At 42.3% G+C, this 25,780-nt stretch overlaps 1 protein-coding gene across 6 annotated transcripts in view; it reads right to left on the bottom strand.

Moving 5' to 3' along the window:
* Positions 1-1,032: 1,032 nt before the first annotated feature.
* The window catches only part of CSPP1 (centrosome and spindle pole associated protein 1), a 58,630-nt gene continuing 33,882 nt past the window's right edge, over positions 1,033-25,780 (bottom strand). For 3 of the 6 annotated variants that reach the window (XM_082233745.1, XM_082233743.1, XM_082233744.1), the window contains exons 17-30: positions 25,619-25,771; positions 23,560-23,672; positions 20,910-21,059; positions 20,159-20,308; positions 17,506-17,610; positions 16,333-16,393; positions 16,089-16,212; positions 14,962-15,107; positions 11,094-11,228; positions 9,776-9,831; positions 7,982-8,033; positions 5,612-5,718; positions 4,843-4,978; positions 1,033-1,250 (exon numbers count right to left, since the gene is read on the bottom strand). In XM_082233745.1, the coding sequence (XP_082089871.1) occupies positions 1,054-1,250; positions 4,843-4,978; positions 5,612-5,718; positions 7,982-8,033; positions 9,776-9,831; positions 11,094-11,228; positions 14,962-15,107; positions 16,089-16,212; positions 16,333-16,393; positions 17,506-17,610; positions 20,159-20,308; positions 20,910-21,059; positions 23,560-23,672; positions 25,619-25,771 (1,685 nt within the window). In that variant the 3' untranslated portion in view covers positions 1,033-1,053. The remainder of the gene's footprint in view (positions 1,251-4,842; positions 4,979-5,611; positions 5,719-7,981; positions 8,034-9,775; positions 9,832-11,093; positions 11,229-14,961; positions 15,108-16,088; positions 16,213-16,332; positions 16,394-17,505; positions 17,611-20,158; positions 20,309-20,909; positions 21,060-23,559; positions 23,673-25,618; positions 25,772-25,780) is intronic. The other 3 variants (XM_082233747.1, XM_082233746.1, XM_082233748.1) reach the window with 3 other exon arrangements.

Here is a 25,780-nt window from a genome sequence, read left to right as displayed (position 1 = left end):
CCCCAAGAGTATAGCATGGCTGAACTGGAGCTCCTATCTCCACTACTCCTCACACATCTGGTCCTGTGTTTTCAGTTCAAGAGCTAGAAACAAAAGAACTCGTGTTTTTCAGACCATGTCACTGGGCAAGAGTGAATGGGAAGCGTGAGCAGAGGAGGGTCTCACACTCTGGTTCTTTTAGAATTCATCTCCACAAGAATGGTTTTAAACGTTTTTCCTAGTAAAATATAATTTATTTTTTAATCTTACATTCATGACCATAAATATATTTAATAGTATTCACTACTGACATTTAAAATACAGAAGAACACAAGATGACAGGGTAATTTAGAATATTAGAACAAATGATTAGATAGAAAGTCTTGAAAACAGAGTAAGGGTTTAACCATGCTTAACTTTTGCCCCTCATACTTTCCAGGCACAGCTCTGTGTCTGAGCACTCCTTTTCCACCGTCGAGCTTTCACAGTGGTAAAAAGTGTGGGTTTCCATGGGGAAAGCTCTGGAGCAAAAAAACTGAGCGCTCAGACACAGAGCTTCAAAGTGTGGGCCATGCCTGCAAAGTGCAGAGGAAAGGTAAGTGAGGATAAGCCCTAAATCAGCAAAAGGAACACTTATCAATCAATTCAGATCATTGAATACCTATGAAATGCATGAGAAATCCAAGCCACGGCACTCAGGTCTGTTAAATGCAGAACACATTTCACACTCTTGTAAGACTTGAGGTCTGAGGTAATTTTTCAAACAAAAAATACCAAGCAGGTAAACTGGAAAGCTTTGCCTCTGTGCCATCTAGCTGAATAGATGCATGTTTGGCTCTAGCTTGCCAGTTTCAAGACGACCTAGTATGCAAGTTCCCCTTCCAAGTTTAAATCATATCAGTAACATACTGACCATTTAACTTCAGAAGATTGCAGCAGGTTGTCAAAATCTTGTTCACAAGATTTGTTACAGCTGTGCTTCTCTGCACACAGCATGTAAATTAAAGAACTGAAAGTGCAGTAGTGGAGAAACATTCTTTTGAAAGGCACAACTGGCTTCACTACAGATTTTATTCAGCCATGGGCTGTGGACAGCCCCTGCCAATTGAATGGTAAGTTCATCTCAGAAGAAAGCTTAGCTTGACTTGACTGCTCAGCCATAAATCTTCTAAGGGTTTCTGATGTCCCAGGTCTCAGCCACGGTTCGGTTGCCACTGTGTCCACAGAGCTGGGTCTTCTGTCATCGGCATTTCCCAATGGAACATCATCAGCTTGAGGAAAATAAATCAACTTTAGCTACTGGTACAGAAAAAGCACACTTTTACAATGATAACATCATTCTCTGACCTAGCAAGTTTCCAGACTTTACAAGATTCTTCTTCAGTACTGGGTGCTCAGAACAAAAATGCAGTAAGGTGGGTTAAAAAAATAAATACAGCCACCCTGGTTTCAAATATTCTCCACTTCCAGTGCCTAGTACAATGAGATGCATGTTCAAGAGATGCATGTTTGGTAACAGTTATCAAAAGAATTCCCCAAAGCTAATTGGATTGAGGAATAGGAATTATGCATTCTCAGGGGACTAGTGTTCCACAAGCAGAAATAGATTTCTGGCTGCACACCAGCTGTGCTGTGTGGGCAGAAGCTAGTTGTAAATGACACTGAAAGATGGTACAGAGTGATGAATGATTTGGAGGGGGAGCAACATTCAGCAAACAGGCTTCCATGAATCTGTGAAAAAGTGAATCCCTTTTACTCCCCCACCAATAAACATTTAAAATGTTCTGTAGCGCAGATGCCTCTGGACCTACTTGTCTCCAATCTCACTCATACCCGAGGGGCATCTCTCTCCTGTCTGCAAGTTTCAGACCAATTGCTCACAGCACACTAAGCAAGATGATGATAATTCCTTTTTTATACACCCCAAACTGTAACATGCTTGCAGGAAAACCACTTCAGTAAGACATTTTCAAATTTGGAAGGGTTTATTCCCTCACTAGGGGTGACCAAGGCTGCAAATGTCATTTAATTATGCCCCAAAATAAAGTTAGAGGTGTTTCCTTTTTCTAAAAAAAAACAAACTACCAAGGTGTTCAGGCCCCCTTCTGTTAAGCCTGCCAAATTACAAGCAAATGTATCTTAACTCATTTGGGGGAGGGGGCTGTTATGTCTGTAAATTTAATCCATTTTTGTTGAAAGGGGGTGCGATAGCCTTTCCCCCCAAAATAGTGAATGACAGGAAACAAAGCTGTTTTCAACAAATCTGCTCCTGGCAAAAAACAAGAGTTGAATCTGACAGACCACGGAGCACCTTAATGTAGACTTGGCTGCTTCCAGAAGTGACAGATTCAGATCCAAATCAAATCTTGTGGCCGATGCACACCCATACCAGAAAGCATATTCAAATATCTATCTATCTAACTAACTACTGAAGCAAGACACCAACTATGGCTAGTTACTCACCCTGACCACCACTTCCTTTCTATAAAGAAAATGTCAAAAATGAGTCCCGATTTTGTTGATGCAACATGCTAACCTATCAAGAAAGAATACATGATACAAGGGGGAAAGATTTTTAAACACTTTTGTTAGTTTCTACGATGTTTAGGAATGACGCCTACAGTATTTCTTAATTGATTATTCTTAATAACGATGAAGGGGTGAAAGAAATGAATCCCTGTCAAATTTGCACGTGACACAAAACTGGAAAGTAAAGTTAGCATCTCAGAAGATAATAAAATTCAAAATGGCATTGATAAAACAAACATTCAAAATGACATTGATAAAATAGAAAAAGTGAGTTGAAACTAGCTAAAAAACTCCAGTGACAAATGCAAGGTTCTGAATTTTGACAACAATGAAAGAACAACTGCACAAGTTTTGATAGAGAAGAAGAAGAAGAAGAGTTTGAATTTGGTATCCCGCCTTTCACTCACTTTAAGGAGTCTCAAAGTGGCTAACATTCTCCTTTCCCTTCCTCCCCCACAACAAACACTCTGTGAGGTGAGTGGGGCTGAGAGACTTCAGAGAAGTGTGACTAGCCCAAGGTCACCCAGCAGCTGCATGTGGAGGAGCGGGGAATCGAACTCGGTTCCCCAGATTAGGAGACTACCGCTCTTAACCACTACACCACACTCGCTCTCCTAGAGGATGCCTAGCTTGGCAGCAGTACATTTGATTTTACATTGCTGCTGTTTTTATTCTGTTAGAATTTTCATGCTTACGTCTTACCTTTTAATCTTACGGTTTTAATTTTTCAATGTACACCACTCAGAAAACTTCTGTTGCTGGGCAGCATGCATGTTGAAAAAGGCATCAATAAATGTGGCAAAGATCTCAGAATTGTAGTCAATCACAAGCTGAACATGAGTCAGCAGTGTGATGCAGTTTTCTATGTGCTAGACCTCATCCAAGTACCACACTTTAAGGGGGATTTTGACAAACTAAACTAGGTTTGGAAGAGAGCAGTCAAGAAGTCCTATGAGTAAGAGTTGAAGGAACTGGGTATGTCAGCCCTGAGAAGACCAATGGGAAGCTCTTCAAGTACCCAAAGGGTTGCCACATGGAAGAGGGCAAAGGCTTGTTCTCTGCTGCCCTTGAAGGAAGGACTAGAACTAATGAGGTTAAATTAGAGGAGGGGACATGTGCAGTTGAAGATTAGGAGAAACGTCTTAACAGTAAGAGCAGTCTGACAATGGAACCAATTAGGGGGCGGGGTGGGAGTGGCTCTCCTTCACTAGGTGCTTTCAAGCAGAAGATGGGTAGCCATCCATGCTGAATGCTCTCTGACTGCCAGCATCTAGCAGAAGGCTAGACTAGCTAGCTCACAGGGGATCCTCCAACATCACAATTCTCATTTTGTGGAATCTGACCTACGGCACACAAGCCACAATGTAGTGGGAGGACCTGTGTGCATAGCCAGTCACCACTCCAAAGTAAAGCTGATGAAGGCCACACAGAGTTTGTACCTAAGGGAGCCTCACTGGGGCTCTTGGCACCTCCTGGCCTCCCCTTTTGTTTGCTCCTGCTCTCTTCAATACCTGTGCTGCTGAGCGCAGAAAAGAGAGAACCTGGAGTCCCATCATTGCTCACCCCCAGTTCTTGCATCAGTTTAAAAGCTCTGCAGCAGAAGTGGGGAAGAACAAACAGAAATTGATTAAGGGCCTTTTAAAACTTTCCCCAGCCACCCCAATTTTAGGATAATTTTTTAACTGGTGATGGTAAGATCAGTTAAAAGTTTAAAGACCAGAGAGAGAATGTGGAAGGAGCTTTCAGTGGTCCAAATTGGTTTTATCCCCCTCTCCATGCTTCTCTTTCAGATTTCTTCTGGTGTTCTGCCTGCATAAAAGTGAAGTGAAATGCCAGTTTGGGCCCTTTACTGCTCTTCCCTAAACTTTCTTCTTGTCAACAGCATTGTTTCAAAGGCACAAAGCCTAAAACCTGGTCACATATTTCTCTGAAGGTGAGACGTGTTCTACGTAGGGCACTTCAACAGCTTCCAAATACTTGGATATGGCAATGTTGCAGAGCTTCCTTTTGCTGCGCAGGAAAACCTCAGCAACAGGATGCCAGCAATTAATACTTGGAGCCCTTCAAAGCAGTAGTGCTATTACTGTGGCAATTTTTGCTCTTCTATTTACTGGGTGGTATTCAACTCTTACTCAGAAAAGACTCATTGAAATTAATGAACATGACTTAAGGGCCAATTTTAACATGTCTACTCTGAAGAAAGCTTCATTAAATGCCACGCTGCAAATTTGATTCCCCCTATGCAGAACGGAATGTGTGTTCTGTAAATGTGCGTCAAATTCCTGACTGCTATGTCAGTGTCCTGGCTACTGCAATTCAACAAAATGACCATACCTATATGAATGGCCTTCTTTTGCAGCTCATTCAGCCTTCGCAATCGCTCTTCATTTCTGGCTTTCAGCTGATCTATATTAAGACTAGAGTTTGAGTGCAGAGAGTCGTCGTCAGTCGGCCCAAGGGCACCAGCATCCTAAAGATGTAAAGAACCATGAGATGCTGCATATGATATGTATTGGCTGAGGAAAATTTAGAAGGATTTCTACATAAAATATACACACAACTTCACCCACATAATGCCACTCTTCTTCCCTCTCTTGGCTTGGCACTAAGGCTGAGCAGACACTTCCCTAATATGCCTCCTTGCCTCTGTCTTCTCCTCTTCTGGGGTAAATTCCTCCTTATTTCCTCCCCCTTCCTGCTTTCTAGCCTCCTTTGTCTCTTCTCCCTCATATCCATCTCTAGTTTCCTACTTTCTCAGTCCTACCTCTTCTCTCTCCTTGTTTCTTCCCACACGCACTACCTGGTACAGGCCTCTGACATGCTCACAACCTCCATTTTATTCTGTCAAGTGCATCCTCCAGCCCCAGCATCTCACCTGCCCATTTCCATCCTATCCCACTCAGCTTCTGGTCAAGCTGATGGAAGAGCTGATTGGAAACCAGTGAACCTGACAGACCCATTGTTTCTACATAAAGGCTCTGAGAATGCAAAGCATTCATTGTGCTTGTGTCCCATTGGAAAGCCCGCAAAGGGGACAAGTTAGTCCCAACAACTGAGCACCACTGATTTCAATAAATGCAGCTAGTTGGATGAATTCTACTACCATTTTCTTTTCTCGCCTCCTTTCCCTTGCAGATACTGGCGGTGGTGGAGGTGAATTCACATTGAAGTCATGGTCTTCTAAAATAGGAAAGGTCTCACCATCAGTACCTAGGAGAAGGAGAATTAAAAATATTAGCACTTGGATTTTTAAGCAAAGTTCATTAAAAAAAACTTAATACACTCAACATGCTAAAGACAGGTTCATATCTTAAAGCACAGCTACAAAAGACTCATCTACACATGTCTAAATGAAATATACAGGGAAAGTTTATCTCTGAAGTGGAACTCATGCCCTGTTTGTGCATTTCCAAGAAGTATCTAGCTGCCCATTACTGGCAAGAGTGAAGCTGCCTTAGATTTCCAAACAGACTAAGTATGTGAGCATGTGTGTAACTATTCTAGAATAGCTAAATAAACCCTCTAAATAAAACATGTATACCGTTATGCTCAGATTAATTTTGTTCCATATATCCTACATAATACAGAAGCAGCAATAAAACATCGGGGTTCCTTTGTTTTATATTTTCTTTTTTCTGTTTTCTTTTTTTCTGTTTTCTTTTTTTGCAAAGCAGCTACGTTTTGGGAAGATAGCAAGTTTTGTCAACAGGATTTAATTAGTGCCCAAAACAAATCCTACCTATGTCTCTTTTCATATGTACACATCACTTGTGTTATTTAAATCAGTGTTTCCCAATCAGAGCCCATATGGTCCCCTGGGGGTCCAGGATATTCCAAGGGGGCCGCAGGTGAAAATGGTGTGAATGGGGAGCCACAGCACGAGGCTGGGGGCCACAGAGGGAAGTGAGAAGTGAAGAGAAAAAAATCCTAATTAACTGGCTATGCGCTTGGCCAGTCACAAGCAGGTAATGGGATGGCCCACCAGGCCTAATGCTCCTTTTTGCCACGGGCATTTTAGTGGAGCAATCCTGGTTTCTTTCCAGAGGGCGACTGTGATTGTTGAGCCTTCCATTTTGACCAGCAGAGCCTGTGATCCACAATCCCCAGGTCATGTAAGTTCGGTGGTGGGATGGCAATTGGTAGGGCTGGGAAAGCCAGAGATGCTTCTTGTTACTGCCAGTGCAGGGTGCAATCCATCCCAGCGCCTAGCGGATCAGGGTCTTTGGACATTGCCAAGGGACATAGTGCCCGTTGGCATTGGCAGCCTGGCTCTACAAGGCGTGGGGTGGAATCCACCCCAGCACCTAGCCGAGTGGGGTAGTCTGGTGTTGCTGACTTGCATCCAGTAAATAACTAAGTGTCTCCTCAGAAGAAAGCCACAATGAATTCAGAGGGTCTTGGCTTACTCCCAGGTAAGTGTATGTGGGGCTATAGGAAGGAAACAAGGTCAGGAGGAGGCCGTGGTTGGGAAAATGGTGGGAGACATTGATTTAAATTATCTGGAGAGTCTCATCTTGCATTAGGAGATGTGCTTTGAACCAGCATGGCACAGACGACTAAAAGAAGGAGAAGGGAAAAATGGTTCAAATCTACACTTGGCTAGCAGAAAGCTACACATGGAAATATATATGTATATAAGTTTGGATTTGCTATCACACTTTATCACTCCCCAAAGGAGTCTCAAAGCGGCTAACATTCTCCTTTCCCTTCCTCCCCCACAACAAACACTCTGTGAGGCGAGTGGGGCTGAGAGACTTCAAAGAAGTGTGACTGGCCCAAGGTCACCCAGCAGCTGCATGTGGAGGAGCGGAGACGCGAACCCAGTTCACCAGATTACGAGTCCACCACTCCTAACCACTACACCATGCTGGCTCTCACATGGAGACCCTCAATAAATCATTTATGGGGAGATTCTGTTCAGGCATCCTGGACCACATCCTACTCTCCAATATTATCCTCTCTCTCAGCAGATTAACTTCCAAATGGACTTGGGATTGTAGTCAACATAGGGCTAAGTAACTGTGTGTGCTTTCGGAAGTCGTTTCACTCCCCTCTCCTCCTCTCATGTGCCCCCTGTTCTGGAATTCCTCTAACCTTTGGGAACAGATTTGGAAAAGGACCAGTTTGCCTGCTGTGCAAGCAAAATCGTTCTATTGTTCAGTTGAATACAGCCACCCCTTTTTCAACTATAGAAAACAGGTCATTGCACACCAGGTAACTTAAATATACAAATATGAGCAGGTCTCTCTACCACCTTCTCTACCTTCTAACCACCTTCAGCTTTTCAGAAATTTAGGAAGACGAACGCCCTTCGAACCATGTATACTAGTTTGGGATCGGATGAACACTTATTACGGATGCCAATCCTGAACTGTACTTTTTCTTCAGCCAAAGAATGAGCAACTCTTGGCAGCAGTCTGATCAAGCACAAGAATTATACAAGAAACAAGTGCCTCTGAAAAGATATACTCACCAATAAAAGCACTATCAGACTCTAAAAGTGAGTTTGACACATCGTCTCTGACCTACCAAAGAAAAGCAACAGGAAACTTGCTTCAGGTTTTAAAAAAACTGTAAAAACACATCTAGCTAAATGAACAAGAGTGGTGAATGTCGCCAGACTGGAAGTTATTAAATCTCTTTGTAACACAAGAAGATTCTCCAACTTTTCCAAAATTAGAACAGTGCAGTGTAAGTGCTCAAGGTAGCAACAGCCTTTCAGAATGAATGACTACATTTCAAGAGTGGGCTGGGCACTTGAATAACATTGGCGTTCATGTACTGAATACCTACTCTTGTTTCCTAATATAGACAAATGCTACACAAACATCATATTACTGTATTTATGTAAACTTAAAAAGCACACCTTTCCCTTTTATGAATAGGTGTTTGTATTCATGAAAGGTAGGCTGATTCTGGAAGTAACAGTAACTTGCAGCTGACTCGAAGGTTTGGTTCTGGGGGTCCACACATAGATGCAGAAATACGTAAGGTAAGCCAGGCACCCCCAGAACCAGCCCCCCTGCAAGGTGGAGAGGTGCTTACCCAGCTTTGGGAAGGTGGCACAATGGCTCTGGCAATGTCCCAGAGCCTGCCTCCTGCCTTCCCAAAGTCAGGTAAGCCTGCGATCACAGCTTTGTGCTGGGGGGGGGGGGGAGGGATAAAGGGAAAGTAGGTTTCCTCGCCTCTCCATTTATTTATTTATTTATTTATTCCCCCCTCCCACATCTGCACGAAGCTGGAAATGCCCACTCACTCAGCGTAAGGAATGCTGAATGGTATGGCAGGGAAGATTCACGCTTGTACGCTATCTTACTTTCTGACTTTCGCTGCACATGCCTCTCTCCATCATCCATTTCAGACACTATCAACCTCACACCTTGCCAAAATCCCAGCCCACAGTTTTGCTTTTCTCCAGGCTGAAATGATGACTCATGTACTGAATAGCAACTCTTATTTCCCAGTGCAAATGATTGCTAAACAAATGCCATACTAAGACATTTATTACACTTTCTCCCCATTTATGACCTGCCTTTCTTATCATATAGTCAACACATCTCAGAAACATGTTACAATGTATAGTTAACACTGTGGAATTCGCTGCCACAGAATGCAGTGATAACCATAAACTTGGATGGTTTTAGAAGGGAGTTAGACAAATTCACGGTGAATAAGGCTGTCAGTGGCAGTATGCCTCTGAACACCAGTCGCTGGGGAACACAAGGGGAGAGAATATTGTTGCACTCCTGCTCCTTGCTGGTTTCCCATAGGCACCTGGTGGTCCACGGTGAGAGCAGGGTGCTGGACCAGATAGGCCAGCTGGCCTCATCCAACAGGCTGGACAACAATAAAATTTCAGCTTTCCATATCACATAGAAGTGATTAACAATAGGCAGCTAATGGAGGTGTTTCATCACTGGCGAATATGTTCTCAAAGGCTTTTATGAGCAAATTTCAACTTAGCCACTGCAGTTTTCATGAAGTGAAGTTTCCAGGTACTTCTGTGGCACCTGCATACAATACAATACTCAATCCTGGATGTTATTAGCACTTTTAGAACTGCTGGAGATGAGGTGATGAAGAGTTATTTGGGAGCAGCTAGCGCAGAAAAAGATGGGGTTATGTACTTTACAAATGAGCATCACTTGGAGGTGGGATTTGAAAGAAGGAAGGGACCTGTTCCAGACACAGGAATTAGTCTATGTATATTTGGCACTGTTCGCTACTTTGGAATAAAAACAAAGAAACCAGTTCCATTTCTGCTTACCATTCCTCTGTCTCTTGGTTTAAAGCCAGGCACAGGCTCATCAAAATCTAGGGCGGCTATTAAAGCAAAGGAAAGCAAGGATGAAAACAAGATTAAGAACAAAGAGCGTTAATGGTACAAAAGCATAATGCAGCACTTAAAATTCAGGGACTACAATAGGTGTTATCTTTATTAAAGCCATATATTTACTATCATACCAACAATAACAATAGCTGTTTTGCAGAAAAATGGCTACAGTAATTACCATAATTACAAAAATCAGATAAAAGGGGGGCAGAAAATTGCAGAAGGAACAAACACTGGATTCTTCACTGTATTAAATATGTATTTACCAGCTTACAACAAATAGATTCAAGGGTACACACACACACACACACACTCAACAGTACTGCAATAAAACTAACTTTATTTTTCATTCCTGAGGCCCCAGCTCACATAAAAACATTGCCAGGTACAGTGGTACCTCAGGTTAAGTACTTAATTCATTCCGGAGGTCCGTTCTTAACCTGAAACTGTTCTTAACCTGAAGCACCACTTTAGCTAATGGGGCCTCCTGCTGCTGCCGCGCTGCCAGAGCACGATTTCTGTTCTTATCCTGAAGCAAAGTTATTAACCTGAAGCACTATTTCTGGGTTAGCGGAGTGTGTAACGTGAAGTGTATGTAACCTGAAGCGTATGTAACCCGAGGTACCACTGTATTAGTATAGACCAATGAGTTAGGTAGTAATGATACACATACAAAACTTGGGTCAATACAACAGGACCGGCCTAGATTTAGTTGACCTCCTGAACTACATGGTTTAACTTCTTTAAGTTGATTGCTTGAGGACCTGTACTTTGTAGCAGCAGCAGCTGTGCATTATGGCATTCAGGCTTGCTCAAGACATTTTGCAGTCTGAAGCAAGATGGTGCTCCCTCCGTTCCACATACAGATGTAGTGAAATCTTACTGGCAACAGGGCAGCCTAACAGAGGGCAGTAGACTCACTTAGATGACACAGGGCAGAGAGTGTGGCACACACAGCTGTGTCCTCCAACACCTCACTGCTCTCTGCATCTGCCTGAGGAAGCCTATTGAGTGGGTGAGTTCTCTGGGTCAAACTAGGCAAGTCATTTATGGTTGCGTGTCCCCCTTGTAAAAAACAGCCATAGTAGGGACCTGATTTGGCTTGGGATTACCTTTGTATTTTATGCAGAAAACACACTCAATCTAGCACCAAATGCAGAGTAAATCTCCTACTAAAGGTCACCACATCCATTTTAGGAAGACAGTCCATAAAAAGACACCCTCAGTTTTGCTCAAATCCGCCCTAGCTTACCTTCTGCATTTTTCCTCAGTTTTTTAAGTTTCTTGTTCTGCTCTCTTAGCAATGCTTGCTGCTGAATGTCCAGGGCGTCATTAGTCGTGGGAGGATCAGGATACATATATCGTGTTTCTACCCGTGTGTCTGACTCTGTTACATAAAAAAAAGAACACAATTCGCATACCATGAATGGGCCTTCCAGGGTGGTATTGGGAGAGATCTGCTTAGAACAGCAATGGGGAGTCTGTGGCCATCATCCCACGCCACTGGCCACCCTGGCTGGGGCTGCCGAGTGTGGGGAGTCCAGGCTCTCCAATCCAGACTTGAATCCCTGATTATGTTCTCCCCTCTCTGGTGGAACCTATGTTCTTTTCTCAGGGAAACCCACTTTGCCAGATGTGGAAAAGCTATATGAATCTAAGGGTGGGCCAACAACCAGAAATGAAGTTGATGTTTAATCCAGGAGGAAGGATGTTCTGACAAAAACATCACTTGAAACCACCTTCTGAGGAGGCATGAGGTCCAACTTTTAATTTCTTGTGAATGTAGAGGCTGAAAACAACGCAGCCACAATGCTGACTTCTGCGGACAAGGCTGCTTTTGCTCAGTGAAACAACCAGGTTATTCATAGTGGGGTAGTAATAGGCTAGAGCCGTGGTTTTCAACCAGTGTGCTCTGGAACCCTGGGGCCCTTGAATGATGGTCAGAGGTGCTGCGGGCAACACTGGCCTCTGTTCCTCTTTCCTTCCCTCTGTCCTCTGATTCCCTCTTGCATCTCTGCCTCCCAAAGGCTTGCACAGCTGTTTGTTGCAGCAGCCCTGACTACAAGCTCCGCAGAGGAATGGTGCCTCTGGGGCTGGTCAGGGGATGTTTCCTAGGCCCCTATGGGGCAGTGTGAGGAGGTACCTCTTTTGGGGCTGGGGGGGGGCAGCTCAGAGAGCAGTAGTGATAGCCCAGAGGATTCTCAGGGAGAGGGGAGAGGAGGCTGAGGGTGGTTGAAAAAGGGTGAGAGGCTGCCAAGGGAGTCATGGACTCAAAAAGGTTGAAAACCTCTGGGCTAGAGCTATGCAGGCTAGAGCTATCCACCAGGCTACAGTTACAGATAGGTAGCCGTGCTGGTCTGCCATAGTCAAAATAAAAAATTTCCTTCCAATAGCACCTTAAAGACCAACTAAGTTAGTTCTTGGTATGAGCTTTCATGTGCATGCACACTTCTTCAGATACCAGGTATCTGAAGAAGTGTGCATGCACACGAAAGCTCATACCAAGAACTAACTTAGTTGGTCTTTAAGGTGCTACTGGAAGGAAATTTTTTATTTTCACCAGGCTACAGTGCAACTAGAAGCCTTGTTCCCTTAGGGATGTTGGAGGCTACTGAAATGTCTATGTTTCTATCCTTTGGATGTAGATTTCTTTAGTGCCCTTCCAATGCCTCTCTTATAGGCAAAGGTACTTGTTGACTGAAAGGGTGCTGGGGTCCAACACACCTTCTGAAATATCAGGAGTGGTCCTGCGTACTTCTGCTCTGGAATGGAATACTGGCAGGTTTGGAGTCTTTATGCACTCTCTTATGATGGTGAGAAGCAAGGTGGGGCGATATCTAGAGCGCTGCTGCATTTAGAACTGCCTTAGATTTTAGTTTCTTGGGAATATTAAATAAATAAATAATAGTTGTTGTTATATTTATTTATTTATTTACTTACTTGCTTATTTATACATGCATACATACATACATACATACATACCCTGCGCATCTGGCTGGGTTTCCCCAGCCACTCTGGGCGGGTTCCAGCAAAATATTAAAATACAATAATTCATCAAATATTAAAAGCTTCCCTAAACAGGTGTCTTCTAAAAGTCAAATAAAGGTAAAGGGACCCCTGACCATTAGGTCCAGTCGTGGCCGACTCTGGGGTTGTGGCGCTCATCTTGCTTTATTGGCCAAGGGAGCCGGCGTACAGCTTCCGGGTCATGTGGCCAGCATGACTAAGCCGCTTCTGGTGGACCAGAGCAGCGCATGGAAATGCCGTTTACCTTCCCGCCGGAGCGGTACCTGTTTATCTACTTGCACTTTGTGCTTTCAAACTGCTAGGTTGGCAGGAGCAGGGACCGAGCAATGAGAGTTCACCCCATCGCAGGGATTCGAACTGCCGACCTTCTGATCGGCAAGCCCTAGGCTCTGTGCTTTAACCCATAGCACCACCCGTGTCCCTAAAAGTCAGATAGTTGTTTATAATAATAATTATTATTATTTATTATTTATACCCCACCACTCTGGGCAGCTTCCAACAAAATATTAAAATATAATTGTTTATTAAACATTAAAAGCTTATGGGAGGACATTCCACAGGGCAGGCACCAATATTGAGAAGGTCCCTCTGCCTGGTTCCCTGTCACTTTGCTTCTCACAGTGAGGGAACTGTAAGAAGGCCCCCGGAGCTGGACCTCAGTGTCCAGGCAGAACGATGGGGGTGGTCTCCCTTAAGGCTTTGCATGATCTCCTTTGTAAAAAGGAGGGGTAGGAAGAAAGAAACAGATTGGATAAGTCAATTCTCTGTGTTGCCAAAGAAGAAAAATGAATTATTACTATCAGAATCATTTCCCCTCTTTTTCTGCTTCATACATGTTATTGTCTGGTGCCGTCTGGTGGCCAATTTGGATATTGCTTGAAGTTTCAGAAATAGCTGTGTGCCTTTTTTCTGTCCAGTGGTAGAAAGGACTTCCAAAGGATTGGTCTCCACTGAGTGGACTTGCTCAGAGCCAGGCAAAGTGGATGGTCTGTTCGTGCCATCCCAGTATATTCCCCACCCGCTTCTAGCAATGACAGAGAGTAGTGGGTGGAAGAGCTCAATGCTGAACCTATCTAAGCATACAGCAGGGTGAGGAATGGGGGGAGGTTTTGTTTACAGCAGATCCCTTTTTGCAGGATTCTTACGTATTGAATTGCTATGCTTTAAGGATTGCCACTGATAGCCACAGCACAGCAAACTGGCAAAGAGAAGTCTGGCAGATCAGGAAAGGCAAACGGTGGGGGGGACGGGACTGAACTTTTTGGGAGAGAAAAACTAAGTGATCCCAAAAGAATGAACCAAGGTGGCTGAGGAGGAAGATAGAAACAGAACAGTTAGCCAGAGCTCAGAGGAGAGGAAGAGGACATCTGCTTTGGGGTTAAATTGAAGGAAGAGTCAGAGGAGAAAGAGAATAACCAAATCTTCCAAGTCACGTGTAAGTGCCATAGGGAAATTAGGCAATACGACCCTTTAAGTGAATGTTTCCCACACCAATCTAAGAATGACATTTATAAGTCTCATGATATCCTTTCTCATAAAATATTACCAAACATATATAAAAATAGTGATCAGAATGTGCTCTAGTTTCTTTGAAATGATGAGAAAGTGTTTTCTTATTTAACCTGGAAAAAGAGTACTATGGATAATACATACACAGTCCTTTTTACACAATTATTATTTGTGGGAGAGGATTGGCATATACTGATTGTGGTTTTGGGTTTTTTTGCTGTCTGTTAGGTAAGGCTAAATCATACTTCAACATGTTCTTAAAAGATAGTCAATACTGGACGTATTCTGGCTGAATTCATGATTTAGACGTACACTGAACCAGCAAAGGTCTAATTGCTTGAGCATGCTCAGTGGGCATGGAATATTGACTGACAGTTGGTGGAAGGGGTGTGGAATGGGGCAGAAAACCAAGGGAGGAGGAATAGTATCCTTGAAGAGTGCTGTGATTAGCTAGAATCCTGAACAGAAAATTTGTTGCAGGTCCCACTTGTGTACCACAAGCAAATTAAGCAGTTTCCTTTCATTAGAATTCCTCCCTTTAAAACTGAGGAAGTGTCCCGTCGTAAGAAAGACAAGAGACTAACCTTTGTATTTAAGTTCATTAAACTCCCGGATATTCTGCACGTTGATAGGATCAGCGACATCTTTTGATGACGGTCGTCTGACTGGCGCTTGCATACGAAGCCTAGCCATCTCAAATACATCCATGTTGTATTTATCTTTCCTCCTGCTAAAAATAACCAAAACCATGCTTAGAAAACTAACCTCAGAATGATGTAGGTTCATTTATAAACAAAATGGAAATAAAAATTAGAGAATTGTTGAGACATCTGATTCAGACTGGAGTTTAGAAGCCAACCAAGAAAGAAATGCAGAAGCCCAGTTGAGAAAGCATACTAGTTACAGAGTCAGATAAAACCAAGGGAAGGGACAGGCAACATGATCTATACTAGCACTTTGGACAGAGACAGTTTGCCTGCAAAGTTTCTGCCCATTATGCCAAAAGTATGCTAAATGCATATCTAAGCTGGGCCAAACTTTGAGAGATAAAACAACAAAAACTTATATGACCCAACACTTACTAAATGCTACATCACAGTCCTAACATTTGCTTAACTTCATATTCCTTAGAAGACCCACAAACCTTTCTGGATACAATAAGTGAAGAAAGGAAGTCAGAATAAACCATGTGCCAAAGGGCCATTAAGTAAGGACGACTAGAGTCACGAGTAGCTTTAAGGTGAGAACAAAGTCCTCAGTCTTAGGCTCTCTTGTGCCTTATCAACAGATTTGTGGATCTAAGACCTGATGCAAGGAAAATTCATTGCAATGAAGCATTGGCACTGTGGCTTTAGTGTGGATGAGAAAGTCTTGAGTCCATCCCAGAGCCCACTGCTTCTAACATGAGCTCCATCCTAACTCTTGCACCAGGAAAGAGGCTACAGGGAGACTCCACTAATGGATTATTCTGCAATTTTCTCTTTGCACTTCAACAGCTGCAGAAGGTGCCAGGATCAGACCACCTGGGTATAACTTACAGAAGTGTGTAAAGCAACAAAGGTCAGCACAGCCAAAGCCCCTTTTCACTCCTTCCACTGGCAATTTTTAATCCCGGGGGAGCATCTTTAATATTTGCTCAATTATGTATTACCTGCCCAAGAGAAATTGCACACTTTACCAAACGCCAAAGTATAGCCTGAAAAACACTCACCCTTTCGCTGGCATGTCATCGTCATCACTGTGGACTTTCAACAACTCTTCCTGGAGTCGCCGCTCCTCACTGCGAAGCTGCTTCCTCATCTCTGACAGCTCACTTATTACATTCTTCTTTTCTTCTGTAATTCAGTACAGTAACAAAACAAAAATGATACAGAATACCCAAGGAAGCATTTTTCTTGGCCAAAAATCACAGCCAAAGAAGTGACATATTCATTCATGGCATACAGATTTCTTACCATAGGCACGTAGCTGGTTTCTTCTAGCTGGAACTGGAGGAGATGGGACTCTGGGAACATCCTAGTAAAACATTAACACATAAATTGTACTAAAAATGACTGCATCAATAAAATGAAAACAGTAACTTCGTATGGCTCATTTTCATTCAGTCTAAGAAACAAACATTCACAAGCTCAAGGAAGAGGTTCGGTTTTCTCATAACAGACATTGACATACCACATGGCAAACTGCTTTTGAGAACAAGAGGAGTTTCAAAAGCCGTCTCTGTGCACCATGAGGACCTAGGTGTGATGCAGGAGAGCAGTGACTGAATATGGAAAAAGCATTATGGGTTAAGCAAGGCTGCAACTTTTTTTGGTTACAGTGCATATCAGGGGCTGGTATGGCACAGGGCATGGATCCATTTATCAGGCACCCCTCCATATACTGGCCAATTTATCACCTAGTCTATCTGCTGGAGCCACGTTCTCAAGGCCAACCATGCCATGCTCTGCTCCTGTGGGTCCAGCCAGCAACCTGGGTATGAGGCAACTGGCCCCAGCTGCCCAAAGCTGGAAGTGCCCCTACTCCCTTATGAGAGTCCCATGCAAGCTATGTATCCTGTCCAATGCTTTCCCTCACGAAAGGCAAAAACCTTGCAGGAGTAGGCCAGCTATAACTACGAATAACATTTCTCTCCAGCCCTGTCAACCAGGGGCCAACAAATGTCCAGAGAAAGAGAACATACACCAAGAGAGGGAGGGAGGGAGGGTGGGGAAGATGGCAATGGCTGGAGATGCAGCCTGGGCTCTTATTGGTAGCTCAGGCAACAGATTGAGGGGGGAAGGTCTTCCCTCCAGGTTGCACTCTGAGTCCCACCCCCAGGAACCAATGCAGAGCCCCTATTGGCTTCTTGGAATGGGTCCTGCCCACGCCACGGTGTAGCCACATCAACCAACTGCATCTTTTCCCTGGCCTCTTGCACCCAAAGCAGCCCCGGGAGCTGGGGAGTAGACTATTCAAAGAGAAAGGAAAGCACAAAATGACAAAATTATCAGAAGGTTGCCAAGATATTAGATGTCAACTGATAATGGTGGTATTTTTCCTCCATCAAAACATCCCCTGGGGGTTGTCATGATGCAAAGTGCCAGAAATACATTCACGGATTATATTTGAATAAAAGGCAAACATACATGTGTATAATAAGACATACGGCTCTCCACTAAAAGAGCCCTTTCTTCTTTTACGACAGCTTTGTTCTGAGGAGATGGAATGAGAGGAGACGGTTGTCTAGAAATCTGAAAAAAATGGAGAGGGGTGAGAAGATTAAAATTTCCTACTTAAACAGCAACTCAAAGGTATTTATATACCAAGGAAAGTCTTCCATCTGACATAATAAGCTTTGTCAGAATCTATTTCCAAAAGCAAAGCCCACTTGGCTAATCTTTTAGGAATCTATGGCTACAAAGAGAGGGGTACTGGGAAATTAAAGAACGAAATGCACAGGAAATGCAGGGAAAAGCAAGCTTGCCCATTTACCCTAAAATCAGATAGATAGATAGATAGATAGATAGATAAAGTTAAAAGTCATTTGTTAAATGTATACTCCAATTTTTAAATTCTCTGTTGCTGCTAACGATAAGGACTCTAACTTCAGTTGATTAGGAACTCAATTGACTCAGTTGCACAGATATTTTTGGGAAGGTTTATGAACATTCCAACTACGCAGAAGTTTTTTTATTAATATTGAATACACAAAGTCTATGGGATATGTACAGTGATGCACCATTGGAGGAAAGAGATTCAGCAAAGAAGTAGGCAGCATAATCAAAGAGCTTGCCCCCTGTTGGACCATGTTTAAATCTTACAGTGTGGGTGGGGGGCGACTGCGAGGAACAGAAAGGAAATCAGATACTGACGGTATTGCAGAAGATATACACAGGTTTTTCTCTGCACATGTAATATCTGCTTAGCATATATAGATTTATCTTATCTTTCTTTTTATAGGATGAAGCCATTTCACATTATAAATACAGGCCCTTTTAGAGTTCAGTTTTGTACCCTTGGAAGAAAAGGGGTCATAATTGCTATGGGAGGCCCACCCACTGCACCCACGCACCTTCCATATGTTGGTCAGAGCATATCCAGGTCCTCACATATAAACTCCAACCACGCAGTCTGTAAACCCCATCTTCCCATTGTACTGAACACAGAGGACTCTAAGCATGTCCTACATATCCAGTCCCATGCAAAACTAACTGAATGCTTGTACAATATTTCTGAATGTTACCATTAAAGAGCTAATCTGAAAAGCTGAAATTCAGCAAATTAAAATATTAATCTTGATATGATATATCTTGGATAAAAATAATCTAGGTTATGACAGCCTAGAAATTTATCTCATTAAGCTTGGTGTGGATTAGATGGAAGGAGCTGGTGAAATGAAATTAAGGACTCCTTAACTGTCATTTTAAGAAACAGGCCTAGCCATATATGGATGCTCAATAGCAGTCAGTCAGGTGGACTGCAGAACCCTCTGGAAAGCTGTGTCTGTTGAGGGTGCTCATGACCCTACTCCCCCTACTCCTCACAGTTCCACCACCAAATAACAGAAGCATTAGAAGAACTCAAAGTTCAAATTGTTGCTTTGAACTCATGAGCCTTTGGTGTCTAATTCTTTTGAATTCAAACTATAAAAGGAGTATACTTCATTATATACATATGGAATATTTACGGTTCTTTCAACTGTTTTCAAAATTCGTGAAAATTTTAAAAGATAAAATGCTAGTAATATGAAAGCAGCGGTTCTCTGCATAAATGAAAATACTGTAACCGTGGTAGTTGAGGAGATGCCTCAATACAACACAAAACAAACAGTAATGGGTATCAATCATCAATGTACAGTCATAGCATGTGGAAGGCAGAAAATAGCAGTTGATGTTCAAGTTAATAACCAAACTAAAAAGATGTAGGACTTACATGAAGACTAGGTTTCTCCACGTGTGAGTTGATAAAGGGCAAAAATATAAACCAATCAGTATCAAAATATCTTTTCATCCCCACCATCCTATGTCGCTATGTAAGTTTATCAGTCAAAGCCAAGTACCATGCCCTGTCATGCTACTTGAGGATAATATATACAAAAAAAGTATCAGGTGTTATAACGATTGTAATACAACAAAACCAAAATACCAAACCAGCTTGCAAATATAAAGGGCAATTTTACTTAGTTCAGCAAATTAAAGTGCAACGTGCATATCAAAGCCTGGAGATACTTATAGACAGATAGTCAACTAGTGGCACAACTCTGCCAATAATGTATATAGTAATTGTGTCATAGCACAGTTGAAACAAGCAAATCGTTCTACAGTTAGTTATCTACTGGAAGCGCAAAGTCCTGTAAGTGGGAACGGTTGCAAGAAAGGCTTCTTCACATGGCCTTATGTAGAGGCAGGGGTCATATGCAAATAGTAGTCGCAGACGAGTACCTCCTCAATGTCCCACAGCAAAAGTAGTACAATAGATCAGAAGACCTGTGCTCTGGATGTTAAGCTGTGGCTATGATGATCTTATATTCTTGGTGTATCGTGTTGAGTGTATAGTATTATGGACTGATTAAGCTGTTCTGATTCCCCAACTAGGAGGCACTTTCGCTCATACAGAAGTTCACTCTTCCTCTCCCCCTCAGTCTATAGCTCCTCCACCCCTCAGAAAGCCATTCTGGAGGTTCCACACACACACCTAGAACCCATTTTTATGAGAACTGTAGACCCGGAGAAGGAGGAGGAAAAAATCACCCTCCTCAAATCCAAGCCAACAAGGAAATAATTTATGAAATATGAACACCTTTTCTTCTCCAACCATTACCTGTCTTTCATTTTCACTATTCTGCTGGAGCTGTTTATCCAGTCTTTCTTCCTCTTCTGCCCTTTTTCTCTCTCCCTCTTTTCTTCTTTCTTCAGCTAATCGATACAGTTCTTCATTTTTTAATCTTTGCTACGAAGATTTTAAAAAATGTGAAGTTGCAAAAAGCAAAACAAAAACAAAAAAACAAACCCCAGTATGTTTAGCAAACTTTGACTGCAATTTGAAAAATACAGACACTATAAAGTTATTTTTCACTTAAAAATCAGGAGCAATCACATGACTGCACTGGAGGTACATCTGCAAAAGTTGCCCTAACACTGCAGTGAATGTACAGGTGGTGTACACAAAGAACATGCACAATTAAAAAGAGCCTAACACTCAGAATGTCCTTCTTAGAAATGTGCCCCACTGAAATCAGTAAGTCTTGCTTTAATCCCTTTGTGGGATAGAAGTGTAATTTGTGGGGTGAATAATAATGAACAAATAAACATAATCCTCTCAGTCACTAATTAACTAGTAAGTCCTGAAGGAAGAAGTGAGTATCTGGTGTACAATGAAGAAAGATTACTTTCAGCCATTCCCTCCTTGTCATCTTTTAGCATTATGATTATTATACTGAGTCTTTTTTTAAAAAAAAATGAGATTTCACAAGAATTTACTCTATTCCAGGGGCACCTGATTCTCTTTAAGGAAGAAAACCTATCACATCTATAGAAGTCAGATACCAGACCTCTTCTTCTCTCCTTCGTTTCCTCTCTAGTTCCTCATCATATTCTCTCTGTATTTTAGCCCTCTGCTCAGCTAGCCTTTTTTCTTCCCTTTCTTCTTCAAGTCTTCGTTTTTCACGTTCTTCCTCTTCTCGTTTTCTTTTCTCCTCAATCTACGAAGGAAAAGACCAAATATTTATCGGCCAGAAAGAGCAGCTAAGAATATTCAAGCCTTTACAGAGATTATAAAATCTATTTTAAGATCTGCATCATGGCTGTAAGTGGAAGTCTACCCATCTCTACCCACGCACAGATAAAGTCTTTAATCCATTAAAATATTTTGCTTTGAGTCTTATTTAATAACCAGAGATTGCCTTGATACCATCTACCAGACAGACTTATGCCCCTCCTCCTTTCTATACAGGGTGCCAACCCCACCTTCTCAAGCCACAGGGAGCCCCAGCTGAAAAAGTGTCTTGGCCCCAGTCGACAAAGCATCAAGGCAAGTTAAGAAGACATGCAAGGAGAGGGAAAGTAACATCCACTTATTTAAAACTTATCTGACTAATAAGGGCACAGTAAGATGACTATGTGCTAGGAGCCAAATCCTGTAAGAACTTATCTCAGGAGCTAAATTCTAGGGGTAGGAAGTCTGTAGAAACCTGGTGTTCAGCACTATCCTAGAAGAAAAGCTTGAGGGGACATAGTAAACTAGACTAAAATTTATAGTTTTGGAGAGGGAATAAAAAGGAAATTTCACTATATATACACACACACAGTTCCACACAACACAGATCTAGCTAGTTAGAGTCAGCTTAGTTTTAAAAGGTTTAGGCTTAGCCTTCTGTAAAAACATCCACTCCAAGCTGTTTTCCTTGGTTATAAAGGTTAGACTGTTTTAGTGAAAAAAAGACTCAGTTGAGTCTTGTTTTGCTTGTGTTGCTTCCTACTGCAACACTAAATTTTGCAGTATGAAGTTCTCCCATGCAAGGTTCCTGCCAGCCAAGCCCTTTTCTATGTTATTCCGTTTCCACACATACCAGGGGCAAGAGGACTTCCTCTCTACCCCTCTTGGCATTCAGTTTGGTGGGCACAAAGCATGCTCATGCTCAGCCCCTGCTCCACTCCTGCCTCCACACTCAAATTTCCTTCTAAAAATTGGGTTTGTTTTGCAGATTTGGGGTTTTCCCCAAGCCTGACAATACTGGCTTTGTATGTGCAAATGATGCTCGTTTGGCTATATAAAAGAATCAGCACTTGGATAATGGATTCATTATAAACATACAGAATACTATATGAATGAATATATATCTCCAGAACCAAACGCCTGGCTGACAAAGACCACTTGACAACTGAGTTACAGAATCTCTCAAATGTGTTAATCGCCAATGGATACCAGAAAAACAGGGTTACGAAGCTAATCCAAAAAGAAACACCCCCCAAAAACCAAGACACAGAAGAAAACAATGGCATGGCCCTCCTTCCTTATATCAAGGGCACTACAGACAAAATCAGCAAAATCCTCCATAAACACAATATCAAAACAGCCTTCTGCACCAACCAAAAAATAGCCAATATCCTCAGAAACCCAAAAGACAAAATCCAGCTGGAAAACCAAGGGGTCTATGAAATACCCTGCAAAGTCTGCCCAGCCACGTACATTGGACAAACAAACAGACGAATAAATGCACGTATCGCAGAACACAAGAATGCCGTCAAAAAAGAAGAAAAAACTTCCTCTCTTTTCCAACACATGAAAGAAACAGGACACGAAATTAATTTTGCAGATTCCAAATTGCTCTTTAACATGGAACATCACCACAAGAGAATAATCATGGAAGCCATCGAGATAGAGAAACACCCTCACAACATGAACAAGCGTGACGACACGTCCCGCCTGCCAGACATCTGGAAATTAGCCCTCCCCACAAAAACCGACACCAGAACCAGAGGCACACAGAACGCCGTCACCAATCAACCACACCAGACCCAAACCCAGACCCTCTCCACAGACATATTACAGACTCCATCCAGTAGCCAAACTATAGTGGCACCTCCGGATGCTGCACCCCCCTGCAATCCCTACACAGATCTGGCTGGCACAAGGCACAAAACCACAGCTCGCCCCTATACACGAAGCCAAGCCAGAGCACAACTAAATGCAGCACAGCCATCTTCTCAGAAAAACTCTTCACAAGCTCAAGAGGTCAAGACACGAAAGCTTTAGCAACTAATCTACACTTAATGACCCACCCAGTGGTATTCAGAATATCACTCATGAAATCACCCAAGATATCCCTCAAGTAATTAAGGAACAAAAGAAGAAAAGGCACACTAATCTAGGAACTTCCTCTCTGCCCAGAACGTTGGAGGCTATACACCACACCCCTCAACAGTATTTATAGGAACTCAAACACCAGACTCTGCTCTGTTCCAGTAACAAGAAGCCGAAAGCACCAGCCTGAAGATGACGAGTGAGACCTCGTCGAAACGTCGCACAGACACCCCGACTCTTACACGGGAAGACACCCGAAGACACCAAAACCTGCATGAATATATATATATACACACACACACACACACACACACAATCTTTAAAATTTATTTTCATTAATACAGGTTTGCTAAATTAGAAAATATTTTATTTCACTTAATATTGATATACACACTCACCTGGAAACGAAGAAAGTTCTTGTACGATTCTTGCCGCCTAAGCTGCTCTGGTGTTGGTGTTTCACCAAAAATGTTACCACGAGCAAATGGAGATGTTTGTGTATATGTGAAACCTATTTTTTAAAAAGGAATAGTTTGCATTGTTAAAGCTGTTATCTCGCAGAAGATTTCAAACTTATGTTTGATATCTTGCTTTAAAGAATACTATAACGCTGGCGACATTAACCCAATGAAACTTGCCTTCGCAACATGTGAAACTCCCAACAAAACCAGTCAGCAGGTGCTGTAGCGTGAGAACAGCAAAACCTAAAACGCCTGAATTATCTGAGCTTAAAAATGAAAGAAAAAGGAAACAGCATCTGGTCCACCGGGAGCAAATTAAAATGATGTACAATGGTACCTCTGGTTACAAACTTAATTCGTTCCAGAGGTCCATTCTTAATGCGAAACCATTCTAAACCTGAGGCGCGCTTTCTCTAATAGGGCCTCCCGCTGCATGTTTGCCTCTGGTGCGCAATTTCCGTTCTCATCCTGGGGCAAAGTTTGCAACCCGGAACAACTACTTCTGGGTTAGCGGAGTTTGTAACCTGAAGCGTTTGTAACCCGAGGTACCACTGTACAGCAGTTTCCAGATCCTTGAAAGAAACTCTTTCCCCTATTCTCCTTGCCTACGCATGTGGACATGCAGGCTGTGGAACAGGCCACTGGGGGAATGGGAGGTCAATGAATACTTAAAACACTCTCTGTCAAAGCATAAACGACTTGCACCAGGCTATGTGCATGAAGCAAAGGGCATGGGGACATGTGACATATGTGCAGATCTTCCATTCCCCTTCTGAGCCTTCTGCTCAGTCTGTGCACACATCTCTGTACAGGTGTAGGCAATGAGATGGCAGAAACTGGCTCCTTTGAGCTTGTGGGAAATCTCTGAATTTGTGCACTATGTCCATGGTGTTTTAAGCTATAAAAAAGGTTTGCCTTATATTTCAGTTTATTAATATTTTAAAAAATAACTATTTGCATGGGGAAATTGCATCTGATAACCCCACATGCAAGAGTAATCTCAGTGTTTGATTTCTGAATTCCCCCTTAATTCTACTTTAAAAATACATTTGTAAATTTAGAAAGTAATTCTATTACAAAACTGAAAATCCTGGCATCTGCCTCCAAGCACTTCCATGTGGTTGACGAAACAAGAAAATATAATAATTAGGCTGTGGGTTATGTTTCTTCTCTCTAACCCAAAAAATGCATTTAAACATACTATATACCTTGCCATGTTCCATGCTTGTGAACACTGATGTATAATCCCATGTTTTAAAATAGTTTTCATTGTGACCAACTAGTAAGTAAAAATATAAAATACCCATGGGCGATCAAACTGCATGCATTGCATTGGAGATATCTGCACACCAGACTACTTAGCACTAGTTTTCTGGATCACGGCTACAATGTACCATATATTATGGTTGGGTTGCAGGTACTCAGTATATAGGTGGACATAATCAAGCTCTATCTTATTCCCAAATAATATTTTCTTGAGCATTTTTTACCTCTTTAAAAGAGCTCCTTTTTAACGTCACTAACTAAAAACCAAGTCAAGAATGAAACCTTTTTTTTTTTTTTTTTTTTGAAGACTGCTGCTTCTTTTCTTCCTGGCAGAATATTGGAACTTGAACACTAGTATTCAGATGCAAAAGGAGAAGGAAAGAAGAGACAACACTAATAGGAAATAATTTACGCATGAGCCAGTGATTATAATGCACACTAAGGAGCTTCCTGTTCTCTTTCTTCATTTGATGGCGGACACCGTGTAAATGCGCAAGGAACCCCTTGGGCATGCACAGAGTGCTTTCACAATGGGGAACAGGAATACAAAAATATTTATCAGTGCAACCATACAAAGAGTTTCTAGTACTGCTAACTAAACCACATCCAAGAGGATTCAAGGAAACATACAGGATTGTCTTCAGTGGAAAGTACAGCATAGGAAGAATGTACAGTCATTCATCAGGGACACAACACACATTCGCAACTGAAAATATGGTATTATTTAAACCTGCTATTTTATTTGAAGATTCATCTGTATTCTCAAGTCTTGGGGAGGCCAAACTTAGGTCAACAGATACTATAGCCCTTTTATCTTCATATACTCGTGCCTCTGGATTATGATATGCATCTTCATTTTGCTTGTGCATCATATTCAAGTCAGCTGAAGAAA

This window comes from Podarcis vaucheri (assembly GCF_965113315.1).
Source record: "Podarcis vaucheri genome assembly, chromosome: 8".
NCBI classification, from domain to species: Eukaryota; Metazoa; Chordata; class Lepidosauria; order Squamata; family Lacertidae; genus Podarcis; species Podarcis vaucheri.
This window is presented reverse-complemented; position numbering and strand designations above follow the sequence as displayed.